At 34.8% G+C, this 15,805-nt stretch overlaps 1 protein-coding gene across 1 annotated transcript; it reads left to right on the top strand.

Annotated features, from left to right (window-relative positions):
• The first annotated feature begins 27 nt into the window (after positions 1-27).
• On the top strand, positions 28-14,989 carry rom1b (retinal outer segment membrane protein 1b). Its single transcript, XM_056472537.1, has 5 exons — positions 28-177; positions 1,893-2,168; positions 3,205-3,359; positions 7,728-7,974; positions 14,759-14,989. Exons 1-5 carry the CDS (start codon positions 28-30, stop codon positions 14,987-14,989), a joined length of 1,059 nt encoding a protein of 352 aa, XP_056328512.1.
• The last annotated feature ends 816 nt before the right edge of the window (positions 14,990-15,805 follow it).

The following is a 15,805-nucleotide window of genomic DNA, read 5'->3' on the forward strand; positions in this document are numbered from 1 at the left end:
CCTCTTCTCCCTCTGTCCCGGAGCAGCATGGTGTTGCTAAAACTCAAGTTCCCCTTCCAGAAGCGGGTGCGTTTGGCCCAGGGGCTCTGGCTGCTTTCATGGGTGGCCATGTTCTCTGGTGCCATCACCTTCGCTATGGGGGTCTTCCTCAAAACTGAGCTACATCGCAGATCAGAGGTAATGAAAACCTTTCTTCATTCGTGAGCCGAGAGAGAACCTGAGAATGAATAAATAAATAAATGTGACGCTGAATTATGATGGAAACATAATGAATTGCAGTGGCTGCAATTAGGATCACTCCCAAATACACTAAAAATATACATTTTTTTTAGCTTGTTCAAATTAGTTATTTAAAATGAGCTGAATAAACACAATTCTTGAGGTTTTGTTGGGACAAGTTAATTGGTTTATGTTCAATCCACTTAAATTCATAAAAAAGTAATGTTAACTCAATTCCTTCATGTTGTCTAAACACAAAACGATTAAGTTAGCTTAAGTTTACTTCATGTAAACTTAAAAACAAGAAGTGTGTTGTTTCAACTCATTTTATATGAGTAGTTTAAACAAGTCATTTTTCCGAGTGTAGAAATAAGATATATGGCAATATTATTATATTACATGCAAGTTTATACTTGGTTTTCACATAAAATACATGCCAATGGCTGATTACATATTAATTTCAACCACTGGAATTACAAATATGTACATATATGTTCAAATATATTAGCTATAATTTCATATATGTGTTTATATTTGGCTATATAATTACATGTAATATATTTGAACGTACTTACTTGTAATTCCAATGGTCAGTTTTGGGGTATTGTGAAATATGTCATATATATATATGCCATGGATATTTACAATCCTAATATGAATGTGTATGACACCTGCAATTTGCTTATATTTCCATATATCAGATTTCTGTAAGTAAAAGGATAATGCACTCATTGCTTGTCTTTGTTTTCACACTAAACACTAACATTCACTTAATAACTGATATTTATTACACACAATGAATCATTTACTAGTATATATATATATATATATATATATATATATATATATATATATATATATATATATATATATATATATATATACATATATATATATATATATATATATATATATATATATATATATATATATATATATATATATATATATATATATATATATATATATATATATATATATATATATATGAGATACTACTTTCATTTACCCTTTATACTGTCAACACAGGTATAACAGGCCTAAGCTTTGTCTTGTTGAGAGGAATAATCTCACATAATCTGAGGATTGGCACTCAGATAATGTCTATTGTGTGCACCATTATCTGAGCCTGGGTTTGTATAATGAAGTCAACAAACCTCGCAATGAAACCTGGTAATGATTGGAAAGAGCTTTTTTGGAAGTAATTAAGGGAAATACTTGCATGGTTTCACATTTTTAATACTGAATGACATTTGTATTTGTCACTAGCAATGCGTTAAAATGTGGATGGAACTGAAAAGTTATGGATGGAATGGAAAAATGATAGATGGATGGACGGATGGATGTATGGATGGATGGATGGATGGAATGGAAAAATGATGAATGGATGGATGGATTGCAAGTCATTTTATAACGATGGTTTGTTCTGTAGACAATCGAAAAAAAAAAAACAATATTGGCTTAAGAGGGCTAATAATATTGACCTGAAGAAAAATAAGACTTAAAAATATTATAAGAAATACTGTGAAAAAAATCCTTTCTCTATTAAAAACATTATGTAAATATTTGAAAAAGTAAAGGGCTAATAAATCTTTTTTGTAAGTAAATAATGGATGCATAGAAGTTATTCAGCCCTTCTCTCTCTCTCTCTCTTTCTCTCTCTCTCTCTACAGGTGATGCACAGTATGGACATCCACATTGTGCCAAATCTGCTGATGGCAGTGGGGTTAGCGTCAGTGGGCATCAACATCTGTGCTGGTAAAGTCTGCCAGGACTCACTGGACCCCTCACGTTTCCCACGCTGGAAGACGCTTCTGCTGCCGTTCTTCTGCTTGTCGGTCTTCTTCACGTCTCTGCTGCTGGTGGCCATGATCCTGAGCTACGCTCTGCAGCCCAGCCTGGAGGAGTCGCTGAAAATCGGCCTGAAGAATGGCATTCGCTTCTACAAGGTGCGTAACAGAGGACAACAAGAATAATGTGGAGACTAAAACCTTACGGATGCATGGATGCAATGGAAAAATTATGGATAGATGGATGGATGGATGATGGATGGATATATGGGTGGGTGGGTGGATGGATGGATGGGTGGATGGATGGAACTAAAAATGATGATGGATGAATGGATGGATGGGGCATCACGGTGGCTAGCATGATCGCCTCACAGCAAGAAGGTCGCTGGTTCGAGCCTCGGCTAGGTCAGTTGGCGTTTCTGTGTGGAGTTTGCATGCTCTCCCTGTGTTGGCGTGGGTTTCCTCCAGGTGCTCCGGTATCCCCCACAAGTCCAAAGACATGCGCTATAGGTGAATTGGGTTAGCTAAATTGTCCGTAGTGTATGTGTGTGAATGAGAGTGTATGGATGTTTCTCAGTACTGGGTTGCGGCTAAATGGGCATCTGCTGCGTGAAACATATGCTGGATAAGCTGACGGTTCATTCCGCTGTAGCAACCCCAGATTAAAAAGGGACTGAGCCCAAAAAGAAAATGAATGAATGGATAGATGGATGGATGGATGGAACTGAAACATGATGGATGGATATATGGATGGATGGTGTAGAAAAATGATGGATGGATGGATAGATAGATGGATGGAATGAAAAAATGATGGACAAATGGTTGGTTGGTATGGAAAAATGATGGATGGATGTATGGTATGAGAAATTGATGGATGGATAGATGGAATAGAAAATGGATGGATGGATGGATGGATAGATACATGCATATTTTTTTCATAATTAAATAAAAAAATATATAGAGAGACAGAGAGATAAGATTATCGATCTGTAAAATAAAAAAAAAATTGATCATTGCAGTATGAAATTCAAAAATGAATGAATAAAAACAGACAGACAGACAGACAGACAGACAGACCAACGGATAGATAGATAATGAATCAATATATCAGAGTTCCAGAGTCCTATAAATACCTGGATGAGATCTTTCTCCTAATGAAGATGTAGTAATGTGATGATGTTGAACGCCTCTACAGGACACAGACACACCAGGCCGCTGTTTCCAGAAGGAGACTATTGACCGTCTGCAGATTGAGTTCCAGTGCTGTGGAAACACCAACTACAGGGACTGGTTTGAGGTGCAGTGGATCAGCAACCGCTACCTGGACTTCACATCCAAAGAAGTGAAGGAGTGAGTCCAAAAAAATCACTTCACACTCCTGCGCCTTTTCTTACTTCGATTTTTAGTCTCGTTTCTAGTGCAAATATATAAAAATCCTTAAATCAAGAAGCATTTTCTAGACAAGCAAAACAAATTGTATTACTTTAAGGTCAAAAATTAACTTGTTTCTAGACACAAATAACGCACTAACAAATTACCGAAAGCAACATAGCACTGTTTCTGCTACAGTTTTTACAGGCAATGGATCAAAAGAATTATTGCACTGCTCTTTTTCTTGATCCTTCAAAGGCATTTGACGCGGTTGATCACACACTTTTAATTAACTCTTTAATACTGATTGGTATGTCAAAGCTACCACTTGGTTCTTAATTAGTTGTCCAACACAATAGAACACAGTGCGTCCATATGGCTGGTTTGACCCCTATATCTTTCGAGATGCCCAAAGGAGTGCCACAGAGATCGGTATTAGGGCCTATATTATTTTCTATTTACATCATTAACTTGTATGACAACCTTCCAAATGCCTTTTATCATCTGTATGCTGATGATACAGCGATTTATTGTTGCTCTCCTTCATTTGTTCAGGCCATACAATCTTTACAGTTTGCTTTTAATATTGTTCAGTCTCATCTTCAGAATCTAAAATTGGTTTTAAATGTAGATAAATCTAAATGAATGATTTTAACACATTCCACCCCTTTGCAGAACCAACCATTAATTGCAACTACCCAAGGTGAACAAATAAATTTAGTGTTCAGCTTTGAGTATTTAGGGTTTTTATTCAATCAGCAGCTTTCTTCAAAGCTCACAAAGCAAATTTGGTTCGCAAATTGAGAGTTAAGCTTGGGTTTTACTATCGAAATGCATCCTGCTTTTCTTTTACATCTCGTAAATATTTAGTGTCTGCAACATTTTTACCATTGTATATATATATATATAACAACATATATGTATGTATGTATGTATGTGTATATATATATAAATAAAGCATAATATTACATTTAAATATTTGAAATAAAAATAGCGAAATGTTCGTTAAGAGTTACATTTTTTCCTGGAGGAAACAGTGAACGGTGAGAAAACCCGACTGCTCCTCCGTGACATTGGGATACAGGTGATACAAGGTTATCTATATCAAAGTATCAAATAAGCAGATATTATAACAATTTATCAATAAACACACACCTTGTTCTCTCGCTGGCTCCGGCTGTGGTTTGCTGATCAAATGAAAAACAAAAGACGGGGAGGAGCCGAATTCTGCCACCGTTTTCTTATCAAATTAAATTTTTTACTGAGGCGAGGCCCCCTTTAAAAATAGGCATAGCAATGCCCATGGCTTCAACCAAATGTCTTCAGCCCTTAAACTCTGTTTATAACAGCGCTTTGAGGTTTGTTACAGGCTGTCGTAGACTAACACACCTTTGTGAACTGTATGTCATAAGCTGAGTGGCCTTCTTTGATTGTAAGACGGTACACCTATGGATGACTCTGGTCTATAAGGCTCTTCTGGGTCTGTTGCCTTTATAGCCAAGTTCCCTTCTTCATAAGTCAAACAGCCAGTATGCCCTATGTTCAAGTGAATCTCATCATTTGTCTGTTCCCTGGGTTCGAACTGAAATGGGGAGGCAGAGACTTTAGTCATGCCGACCCTCATCCTGGAATACTCTTCAGTCTGAACTAAAAATGTCTGAGCTCATCTCAATCAAATCACTTTACTCTATCCTGTTTACCAAACAACAACAGTCCGTTTCTCAATGTATGTGTTTTCAACATATTGTAATGTGGTATAGCTGAATATTTAAACTGTATTTTTATATTATCTTTACTTTTTATTTATTATTATTTTTCATATGTTGTGTTTTGCGGACCTCTTGGCCAGGTCACCCTTGTAAATGAGATTTTACTTAAAACAAGCAAAATAATCTACCAATGGGGCCAGCAAAATAATCTTGTCTTTCCTTCTGACATAAGATCATTTGCTGACCCCACTGGCAGATTATTTTGCTTGTTTTAAGGAAAAACTCACTTAATTTTGGCATATCAATTCCTAAAACAAGGCAATATTTTTTGCTCATCTTGAAAATGCTTCTTGATTTAAGAATATTTTAGATATTTAGACTAGAAACATGATAAAAACTCTAAGTTAGTAAAGCATTTATTGCAGTGTGCAAATATATTCAAATGAGGAAACATTCCAAACAATTCAAAGCTTTCCGTTAGCAAGGTTACGCAGAGTTCAGAATGTCATGTTCTGAATCTGATGTCAGGATGAAAGGTCGACCTTTAGTACTCACCAATCAATTCCTGCATTGATCACAAAGTCAATGTGCTTGTTAAGTTGTGACGTATGAAATGTTGTTTCCGGTCCGAGCTTCTACTCATTTGAATTGGAAAAAAAAAATCATATCACACATTAAAAGCAATCTTTTACAAAACGATGGTCTATATTACAGTGTCTGAATTTGCTGAATACACCCTGCTGAATAGAAACCATCACAGACGTTCTAATGGCTTACAATACAAATACCATTGAAACATGACAAACCATCAAACTTTACCCCTAATATCCAACACATTTTAATGGCTTCTAATGTGTTTTGGGACATATTACATTAGGATTTATTCATTTTAACATGCCATAAATTGCCATTTGAGACCCAAAGGACCATTACAGATTCATTTAAAACCAATTAAAGGGATAGTTCATCTAAAAATTATAAATCAGTCATTATTTACATCCATGTAGTAATTTTCTGTTGAACTCAAAGGAACATATACTGAAGAATGCTGGAAACTAGCAGCCATAGACTTCCATATTATTTTTTGTTTCTATTATGGATGCCAATGGTTGCTGCTTTCCAACATTCTTCAGACTATCTTCCAACAAAAAATATTGTTTTGTTTAACAGAAGAAAGAAATTCAAGAAAGTTTAGAACCATTTGAGTGCAAATAAATGGTGAGAAAATGTTATTTTTTGGGTGAACTATCCCCTTGGGTGAAACTTTCCTGCAATTGTGTTGAGTCAAATATAGACAAAATAACAGTTGGGTTAAAAACATTTTTAAAATTTAAATTCAATGCAAAAAATGTACTCAATATTTACAGTAGATTCAAATTAACCCAACATATCCCAAACCAGCATTTTAGAGTGATTTACAATTTCTTAGATGTACAATCATTGTCACGCTTAATGTGTACTTCCCACACATACACTATAATGTGTGGGGATATGGCATTTCCTACACATACACGGTGGGTTTAAATTTCTTTTTAATTTAATTTACATTACACTTTTTCACCCATTGGTTTGGTTTGTACATATGTGACCCATTGTTGAATTACAACAACAACCCAGGATTTTTTGGAGTGTAATTGTAGTGCGTTTGGACCCATAAACAGTGACTTGTGCACTTTAACAATTCTGCGTTGTCCAACCCAACATTAGGTTTGTTCATATTTGACCCAACATTGAGTTGCGACAACAATTTTTTTTAAAGTTTTGATGACAGACTCTAAAAAGTGCTGGGTTTTTATTACCCAACACTGGGTCAAAAATGGACAAACCCAACAGTTGGCTTAAAGATGTCATTTAAATGTTTTTAAATTAAATTTAAAGTATGTTTTTTGACCCAAATGTCAGGTTTGTCTATATTCAACCCAATGTTGGGTTACAACAACCAAGCATTTTTATAGAGTTTTAAGAGGGTTTTACTTTCAACGACAGAATAGAAAAAATGCTGTGTTGTTGTATTTGGGTCAATAAGATATTTTGACACTGGGTCAAAAATAGACAAACCCAACAGTTGCCTTAAAACTGTTGCATTTAAATGTTTTTCCAATTAAATTTAAAGTACGTTTTTAACCCAAGTGTTGGGTATGGCCAAATTTGACCCAATGTTGAGTTACAACAGTATTTTTTACAATTTCTATTTTAGAGTTTTAAGAGTTTTTTTTTTTGTTTTGACGACTCTAAAAATGCTGGGTTTTTATAATCCAACTTTGGGTCAAATATAGACAAACCCAACAGTTGGCTTAAAAAATGTAATTTAAATGTTTTTCAATTTAACTTAAATGAGATTTTCTAACCTCCATACTTGACCCAATGTTGGCTTACAACAACCTATCATTTTCAAACAAACTTTAAATTTTTTTTTTATAGTTTTTAAGTTTTGACAACAGACTCTGTGACCCAACATTGGGTAAAATATGGACGAACCCAACAGTTGGTTAAAAAATTGGCTTACAACAACCCAGCATTTTTAGAGGGTGATGTCAGAGTTAACAAGCGAGTAAACACAGAATCATTGCTTTAACAAAACTAAGAAATTAAAACCCATATTTAACCCATATGTTTCTGTGTTCAATTTGTCCATCAGTCGTGTGAGGAGTAATGTAGACGGCCGGTATCTGCTGGACGGCGTCCCATTCAGCTGCTGTAACCCAGCCTCACCGCGGCCCTGCATTCAGTACAGTCTCCTGGACAATAATGCCCACTACAACTATGAATACCAGAGCGAAGAGCTGAACCTGTACAACCGCGGCTGCCGTCAGGCCCTCGTCAGTTACTACATGGGCTTAATGAACACCATCGGCCCGTGTGTTCTGCTTGTTTTCCTTCTCCAGGTATGAGTTTAGAAATGGGCTGAATAAGACAGAATCCTTGTTGTCCAAAAGGTCAGTTTCAGACCTGAAAGGGAGTTCACCCAAATATGAAAATCCTGCCATCATATACTGCCCCTTTACTTATTTCAAACCATGATGAGTTTCTTCTTCTGCTGAACACAAAAGAGGATATTTTGAAGAATGCTGGAAACCTGTAACCAGTATTTGTTTTTCCTAGTATGGCAGTGAATGGTTTCCAGCTTTGTTCAGAATATATTCTTTTGTGTTCAACAGAAGAAAGAAACTCATTAAGGCTTATAACCACTCAAGGATGAGTTAATAGTGTGTAAATTAATAATTAATTAGTGTGTAACATTAATAATAGCTAAGTGTAATTGTTTTGTTTTACAAACCACTGATGACATTTCTTCTAAGTTGCATTTAAAAATGTATAAAATGACAATTGGTGAAATTTCCACAGAAGATTCCATGTTTAAATTAATTTTTAGAGACCACTGTTTCAACTTCAGAGGAATAAGGAAAATCAACATTACTGTAAAACAGGCTTTCTGCTTGCATTTTTTTTTAGTTCAGTCAAATTAACTTCTCTGGTCATCTCAACGTACTGTACATCAGTTAAACTGACTAAAAGTATTAAGTTAAACTTTGTATAACTTAAAAGAAATAGTTGAAACCTGATTAACCTATTAAAATAAGTTAAAGTAGCATAAAACTATTTGTTGTCATGCTTTTTTTGTCATATCATGTTTTACAGTGTGGAATAACTGAATAATACTTAAAGCATTCATTATTTTTGATCAATCGTCATTTTGCTACAAAAAAGCCTTTAAATTATTATAAGTTTTGAAATGTAGAAGAAATGTTATTAACTCTTTATTAAAAAAACACAGATTAATATTTTACTTAAGCACAAATCTATAAATCTATTGTATCGAGAGAAACTGCACTATTCCATGTACAGATTGTCTTTAAAAAATGTCATTTACGGTTTTTTTTTTTTATATATATATATATATATATATTTAAAAAATGCTTCGGACATGAAATATATATTTCAATAATTTTAGAAGCATAAAATAACACTGGAGACTCAGGTTTCCCAAATAGGAATAAAGTACATTTCAATATACATTAAAATATAAAGCAATACTTTTGAATTCTATTAATGATTCACAACATTTTATTGTAATTCTTGAGCATGGTGAAAATAAATATCATACAGAAGCAAAACTTGAATAGTAGTTTTTAAGAAACACAAATATTAAGAAGAGATAAAAATCTGTATGAAATGTGCTGCAAGTAATGCTAACCACAGAACGCATTCATAAAGCACAAAACTAATAAACAAATTAGCCAACAATTATATATTATATATTTGTTTATATATATTTGTATATAAGAGTTTCATGGACCATTTAGTCACCTTACAGAGCTACAAAATAATATTTTAAAAAGTTTGAACAATGTTTTTATATAACATCACCTACAAATGTAAGTTTTCGTATAAACTAACATCAAAAAACTGTTACTCTATATAAAAAACACAACAATAAAAAAGATAAAAATCTGTGTTATATGTGCTAGTCGGACCTGTAGCCAGCCTGCTAAAAGGGTTGGTTCTTTTTTTATCAAAATTGACCTTTTAGAGTTATTCACGTCATTTTCTATTTATTATGTGATTTAAATGCATTTTAGTGACATTTTAAGCACTATTTTTAGCTGAATTAGCTTGTTGGATGGTCAAAAAAAACCACACTTTCAACATATTACCAAAAAAATGGTAATTTTTGGTCAAAAAATTTTACCAAAAATTAATTCCTAAAGATTTAGAATAAAGAAAAATAAATAAAGAATTATTTTTTAAAATACAACACATCATATATCATTCGATTAAAACAGGAATATGTTAAAGTTTTAAACTAAAAACTAGCTGATTGTCATTTATTAGTCAAATAATAAACTGAAAAAACATTTTAACTTTCCTCAGTCAAAATTTGAATACTATCACTACTACTACTGCTACTGCTACTACTACTACTACTACTACTACTACTACTACTACTACTACTACTAATAATAATAATAATAATTTGAATAATATTAATAAGATAATAATAATGTAGAGCTTACCATTTTTCTAGGCTCTCTTGTAAAGAAGTAAATTTGAAAATTCATGGATAACAACAATAGCCAAATTAGTATTAAAATTAACTTTAATATGGTCTGCTTTTGCTGCTTCACACCTTTTTATTGGTCATTTTTCATTTCAAGAATAAGGATAAGATGTTTTCTCTATTTAACAACCATACAGCAGGTCAGTAGTGAAAGATGACTTTTCTTACATCAGATTGTATGTTGGATTCATGAAAATTATGTGTTAGCATTGGCCAAAACTAATTAGCTGAAGTCACACCAAAGCGACAGCGATTCCGCTTGGTCTTAAAGGCTTTTCAATGGGTTATTTTCACTACTTATGATGGCATAGCAGTCAAAATAGGACAAATGAGCTTATGAATGGGACAATATCTGGATCGTTGTCGGTGAGGGGATAATGACTCTGATAATAACACTCATAATGAACATTTACATTCTTTTAAACAATCACAGCTTGCGTAATTACTCTTTTTAACTTGTGAAATTAACACATTTTTGAAAGTGACAACAATTACAGCACTATTGGAATTTATTGCTACCTAAATTACCAACAATTATACATGTTAACAAATATCAGTGAATAAACAGTTATGAAAAACAATCTGAGCTAGCGATTTACTCTACTGAGTGAAGCCTGCAGCCACTGCTCTTTTGAGTCACTTTTTAAAAATTGCTAAAAGTAGCCAAATGAATGTTAAAACTTGCAAAATTTGTTGCTAGGTGCTTTTTGAACAAGAAGTTGCTAGGGTAGTATGAAAAGTTGCTAAAAGTTGCAGGTATGGCCGAACCCCTACTGGCTATAGGCCTGCAAGTAATACTAACAACATATTGTATTCATAAAGTACAAAACTAATAAACAAATTAGGCAACAATAATATATTTGTATGTATATATATATTTATTAATTCAATTTATTTTCGGCTTAGTCCCTTTATTAATCTGGGGTCGCAACAGTCGAATGAACCGCCAACTTACCCAGCATGTGTGTTATGCAGCAGATGCCCTTCCAGCTGCAATCCATCTCTGGGAAACATCCATACACACTCATTCACACTTAAACACTATGGACAATTTAGCCTACCCAATTCACCTGTACCGCATGTCTTTGGACCGTAGAGGAAACCAAAGCACCCGGAGGAAACTCACGCGAATGCGGGGAGAACATGCAAACTCCACACAGAAACACTAACTGACCCAGCCGAGACTCGAACCAGCGACCTTCTTGCTGTGAGGCGACAGTACTACCTACTGCGCCACCGCGTCACCTATATATATATATATATATATATATATATATATATATATATATATATATATATATATATATATATATATATATATATATATATATATATATATATAAATATATATTTGTATATAATAATTTATTTATGTACCATTTAATCACCTTAACGAGCTACAAAACAATATTTTAAATAAGTTTGAAATGTTTTTAGGCTATTTAACAATCACCAACAAATTTTTATAAACCACAATTGGCGCAGTGGGTAGCACGTTAACCTCACAGCAAGAAGGTCGCTGGTTTGAGCCTTGGCTGAGTCAGTTGGCGTTTCTGTGTGGAGTGTGCATGTTCTCCCCATGTTGGTGTGGCTTTCCTCCGGGTGCTCCGGTTTCCCCCACAGTCCAAAGACATGTGGTATAGGTGAATTGGGTAAGCTAAATTGTCCGAATGAGTGTGTATGGATGTTTCCCAGTGATGGATTGCAGCTGGAAGGGCATCCGCTGTGTAAAACATATGCTGGATCAATTGTGGCTACCCCAGATTAATAAAGGGACTAAGCTGAAAAGAAAATGAATGAATGAATAAACCACAATTATAAAAAGTATTACTCCATCTACATAAACATGTGCTAATGTGTCAGTTGCTTCATTAAAGGTCTGTTTTGCGCGGACTCTCCCAAATAAGCACATGATTTGAAGCGTCAACCTTGAATAACACATTGTATAATCTAATGCGCTCAGCACATCGAACCGTTTACACGCTCTACACTCAGCTAATATTGACGCTCCGCCGGAATGGCTGGCAGCTCGGCTGTGAACTCAGAGGTGTCAATATTCATTATTTAAGCATTAAAATAACTTTCACCCAAAACCACATCATGCTCTCAGCTTTTATAACAGCCACAGCTTTCGTAACACAAGCAGCATGATTCGTCACTTCTCAACTGATACTCCTATAGTCAACAAATCAACATCTGCTGCCGCACCAGAAATAAAACTGCATTTAGATTGACAGAAGGTTTGATATGATAGGAACACTGTGTGATATTAACTGTTACTTCACGCATCGAAATGGGGTTTATTGTTAGTTCAGTCTCATAATGTTCAGGGAAAACTTTCTTTTTACATTTACTCAACATTTAGACATTATAAAGAGGCTATCCATGAATTGCAATATAATGAAAGTCAATGGGGTTCAATTTAGACCTGTATATATTTTTTGTGTCGCATCGAAGAAAGAAATTCATGCAGGTTGGCAAAGATAAACAAACAAAATAATAATAGTGAGTAAATAACAGGGTTTTTACGATTTATCATTGCTTTTCACAATGAATCCTGGTTAAAAGGATAGTTACTCAGCCTCAAGTGTCCAAACCTTTATGAGTTTCTTTAATCTGTTGAACAGAACAGTAGATATTTTAAAAAATGTCACAAACTGGTATTCATTGACTTCGATTGTATATACTATGGAAGTCAATGATTACCGGTTTCCAACATTTTTCAAAATATCTTCTTATGTGAATAAAAAAATAAATAAACTAAAAGAAACTCAAACAGGTTGGAACAAGTGAAGGGAGAGTAAATGATGGTGAACTTTCCCTTCGACTTACTTCACAAATTAAAAAATGTAAATAATTCTGGGGTTTCATAAATTGCAATTCCACAATACTGTCCTAAACTTGGGTTAACACAGCTAACAAATTTTAGTTTCCAGAATGTTACCTCTAGGTTTGAAGAATGTTCCCGGACTTTATGGTGCTGATTGCCTTACACTCTCAGAAATAAAGGTACACATTTGTACTTAAAGGGTTCTTATTGGTACCTCAGAATTAAATATTAGTATATTAGAAGGAACACGTTTAGAATTTTTAGGTACTAATATGTACCGTTGAGGGATAAATATGGACCCTTATGGTACAAATTTGTACCTCTGAAAAAGTACCACCCCAGTGACAGCTCGCGTATTTTTATTTCTGAGAGTGTACATCAGCTAAAATGATAAAGAGATCTCAGGCCTGTAGCCAGGGTGAGTTCGGGTGGTTCGAAAGACCCATGCCCCACTGACAAAGTCCAGAATTTGTCCCATACATGGGCTCATTTGTCCTATTTTGATTGCTAAGTCATCATAAATTGTAAAAAAATAACTCATAAAAGGCTTTTAGACCAAGCGGAATCTGACGTAAGTGAAGTCATCATTCACCGCTGACCTACTGTAGGCCTATTGTTGTTCACTAGAGAAAACATTTTACAAGTAACTTTTATTCTAAATCCTGGACCTTATTCTTGAAACAAAAAAATGACCAATAAAAAAGTGTGAAGCACCAAAAGCAGACCGTATTAAAGTACATTTTAATACTAATTTGGCTATTGCTGTTATCTTTAAATTTTCCAATGTACTTCTTTACAAAAGAGCCAGAAAAAAATGTAAAGCTCTGCATTATTATTATGTTTTAATTGTTTAATATTGAAATGGCCAAATTCTGGCTGAGGAAAGTTGTGATGCTCAGTTTGTTATTTGCCTTATAAATGACACAACAGGCTACAGTTTTTAATTGAAAATTTTAGCAGATTTCTTTTTTTTTCTCATTTTTTGTAAGGAAATATTGAGAATTCAGTTTTTATTTACTCACCTTTGTGTCGTTCACCTGAGACCTTAATTCATGCTCACCTTTGGAACATAAATTAAGATGTTTTAGATTAAATCCGAGAGCTCTCTCATCCTCCAAAGACAGCTTTAAAGTGTTTAAAGTCCAGAAAAGGAACCAAAAACAGTGTCAAAACATTCCATGTGACTTCAGTGGTTCAACTGTACACAAAGCTCCAAGAACTCTTTTCTGTGCCAAAAAACTATAAGTAGGCTTTGTTCACCTATATCCTCATTCATTCGTTCGTTCGTTCGTTCGTTCGTTCATTCGTTCATTCATTCTCCTTTGGCTTAGTATCTTATTTATCAAGGGTCGCCAGAGCGGAATGAACCGCTAACTATTCCGGCATATGTTTTACACAGTGGATGCCCTTCCAGGCACAACCCAGTACTGGGAAAAACCCAAACACACTCATACGCTATGGCCAATTTAGTCTAACCAATTCACCTTTAGCACATGTCTTTGGACTGTGCACGCGAACGCAGGGAGAACATACAAACTCCGCACAGAAACGCCAACTGACCCAGCCGAGGCTCGAACCAGCGACCTTCTTGCTGTAAGGTGACAACACTACCTACTGTGCCACTGCGTTGCAACATGCCATAAATGTGCTTCTAAAATATAAATAATCCTTTACTCGGGATTAAACAAAAGGGATTGAAGGACAATAATCTGAAGAAACGTATGGGAAAAGCTGATAAAAATGTATCAAACACTGACCTGCTTCCCTTTTCTGCCCTCAGATGGCCATTCTGGTGGGTCTGCGCTATCTGCAGACTGCAATGGAGGGAGTGCTGGGACAGGAGAATGTGGAGATCGAGACGGAAGGATACATCCTAGAGAAGGGAGTGAAGGAGACATTGCTGGAGACCAAAGAAAAGATGATGAAACTCCTCCAGTTCGCTCAGGTGGGCGACGCGTCTGCTGAGACCCCAGGAACAGAGCCAGAGGCGGAGAAACCAGCCACAGCCTAAAAGACCAAGTGTTATTGTATAAAACAAGCACTCATGCACAAATGAGTGCTGTCTGTCCTTGATTATCATCCTCCAAAGGGAATAAATCATCATTGCAATTATAATTGTATAACACTGTAAATGAAGTCATCAAGTTACTCAAACATTTGAGGTTAAAAACCTAGCAACCTCTTTAAAAACGCTGGTTAACGCAAATCCTGACAACACCAAAACACCCCCTTTGATAATTCTATATAAAGTGAAGTCGTGTAAAGGAAAGGTGAAGAGAGAACGAAGGCGATGTTAATGGTACATTTCATCACATGAGGTCTGTAGATGTTTGGCTATACTTTGTGCTTCGCTTTAATAGACAAAAGCTGAAACTGTAGATGCATGCCACAAATAAAGAGTTTTTAACTGATCTCGGTGTCTCATCTACAGTTAATTAGTCAAGTGTGTCATGTTAGTTTGTTTTTTCTTTTGTGTTGAAATGTGTTTTTCAGTTTGGACACGTCTTACTTCACGACTTAACTTCCCTCGTGAAATGGTGTAGTGTTCAACGCATTTCCTCTTCTCTTTTTTTAACCCTGCACAAACACACACATGCACACACACACATACTTGTAAACAGTTGAAGTCAAAATTAATCGCCCCCCCCCCTGTAATTTTTGGTTCTTTTTAAAATATTTCCCAAATGATGTTTAACCGAGCATGGCATTTTTCACAGTATTTCCGATTATATTTTTGTCTTCTGGAGAAAGTCCTGAATAAATTGTTATTTGTTTTATTTCATCTAGAATAAAAGCAGTATACATTTTTATAAAACCATTTTAAGGT

The sequence above is a fragment of the Danio aesculapii genome, chromosome 14 (genome assembly GCF_903798145.1).
Source record: "Danio aesculapii chromosome 14, fDanAes4.1, whole genome shotgun sequence".
NCBI lineage: Eukaryota > Metazoa > Chordata > Actinopteri > Cypriniformes > Danionidae > Danio > Danio aesculapii.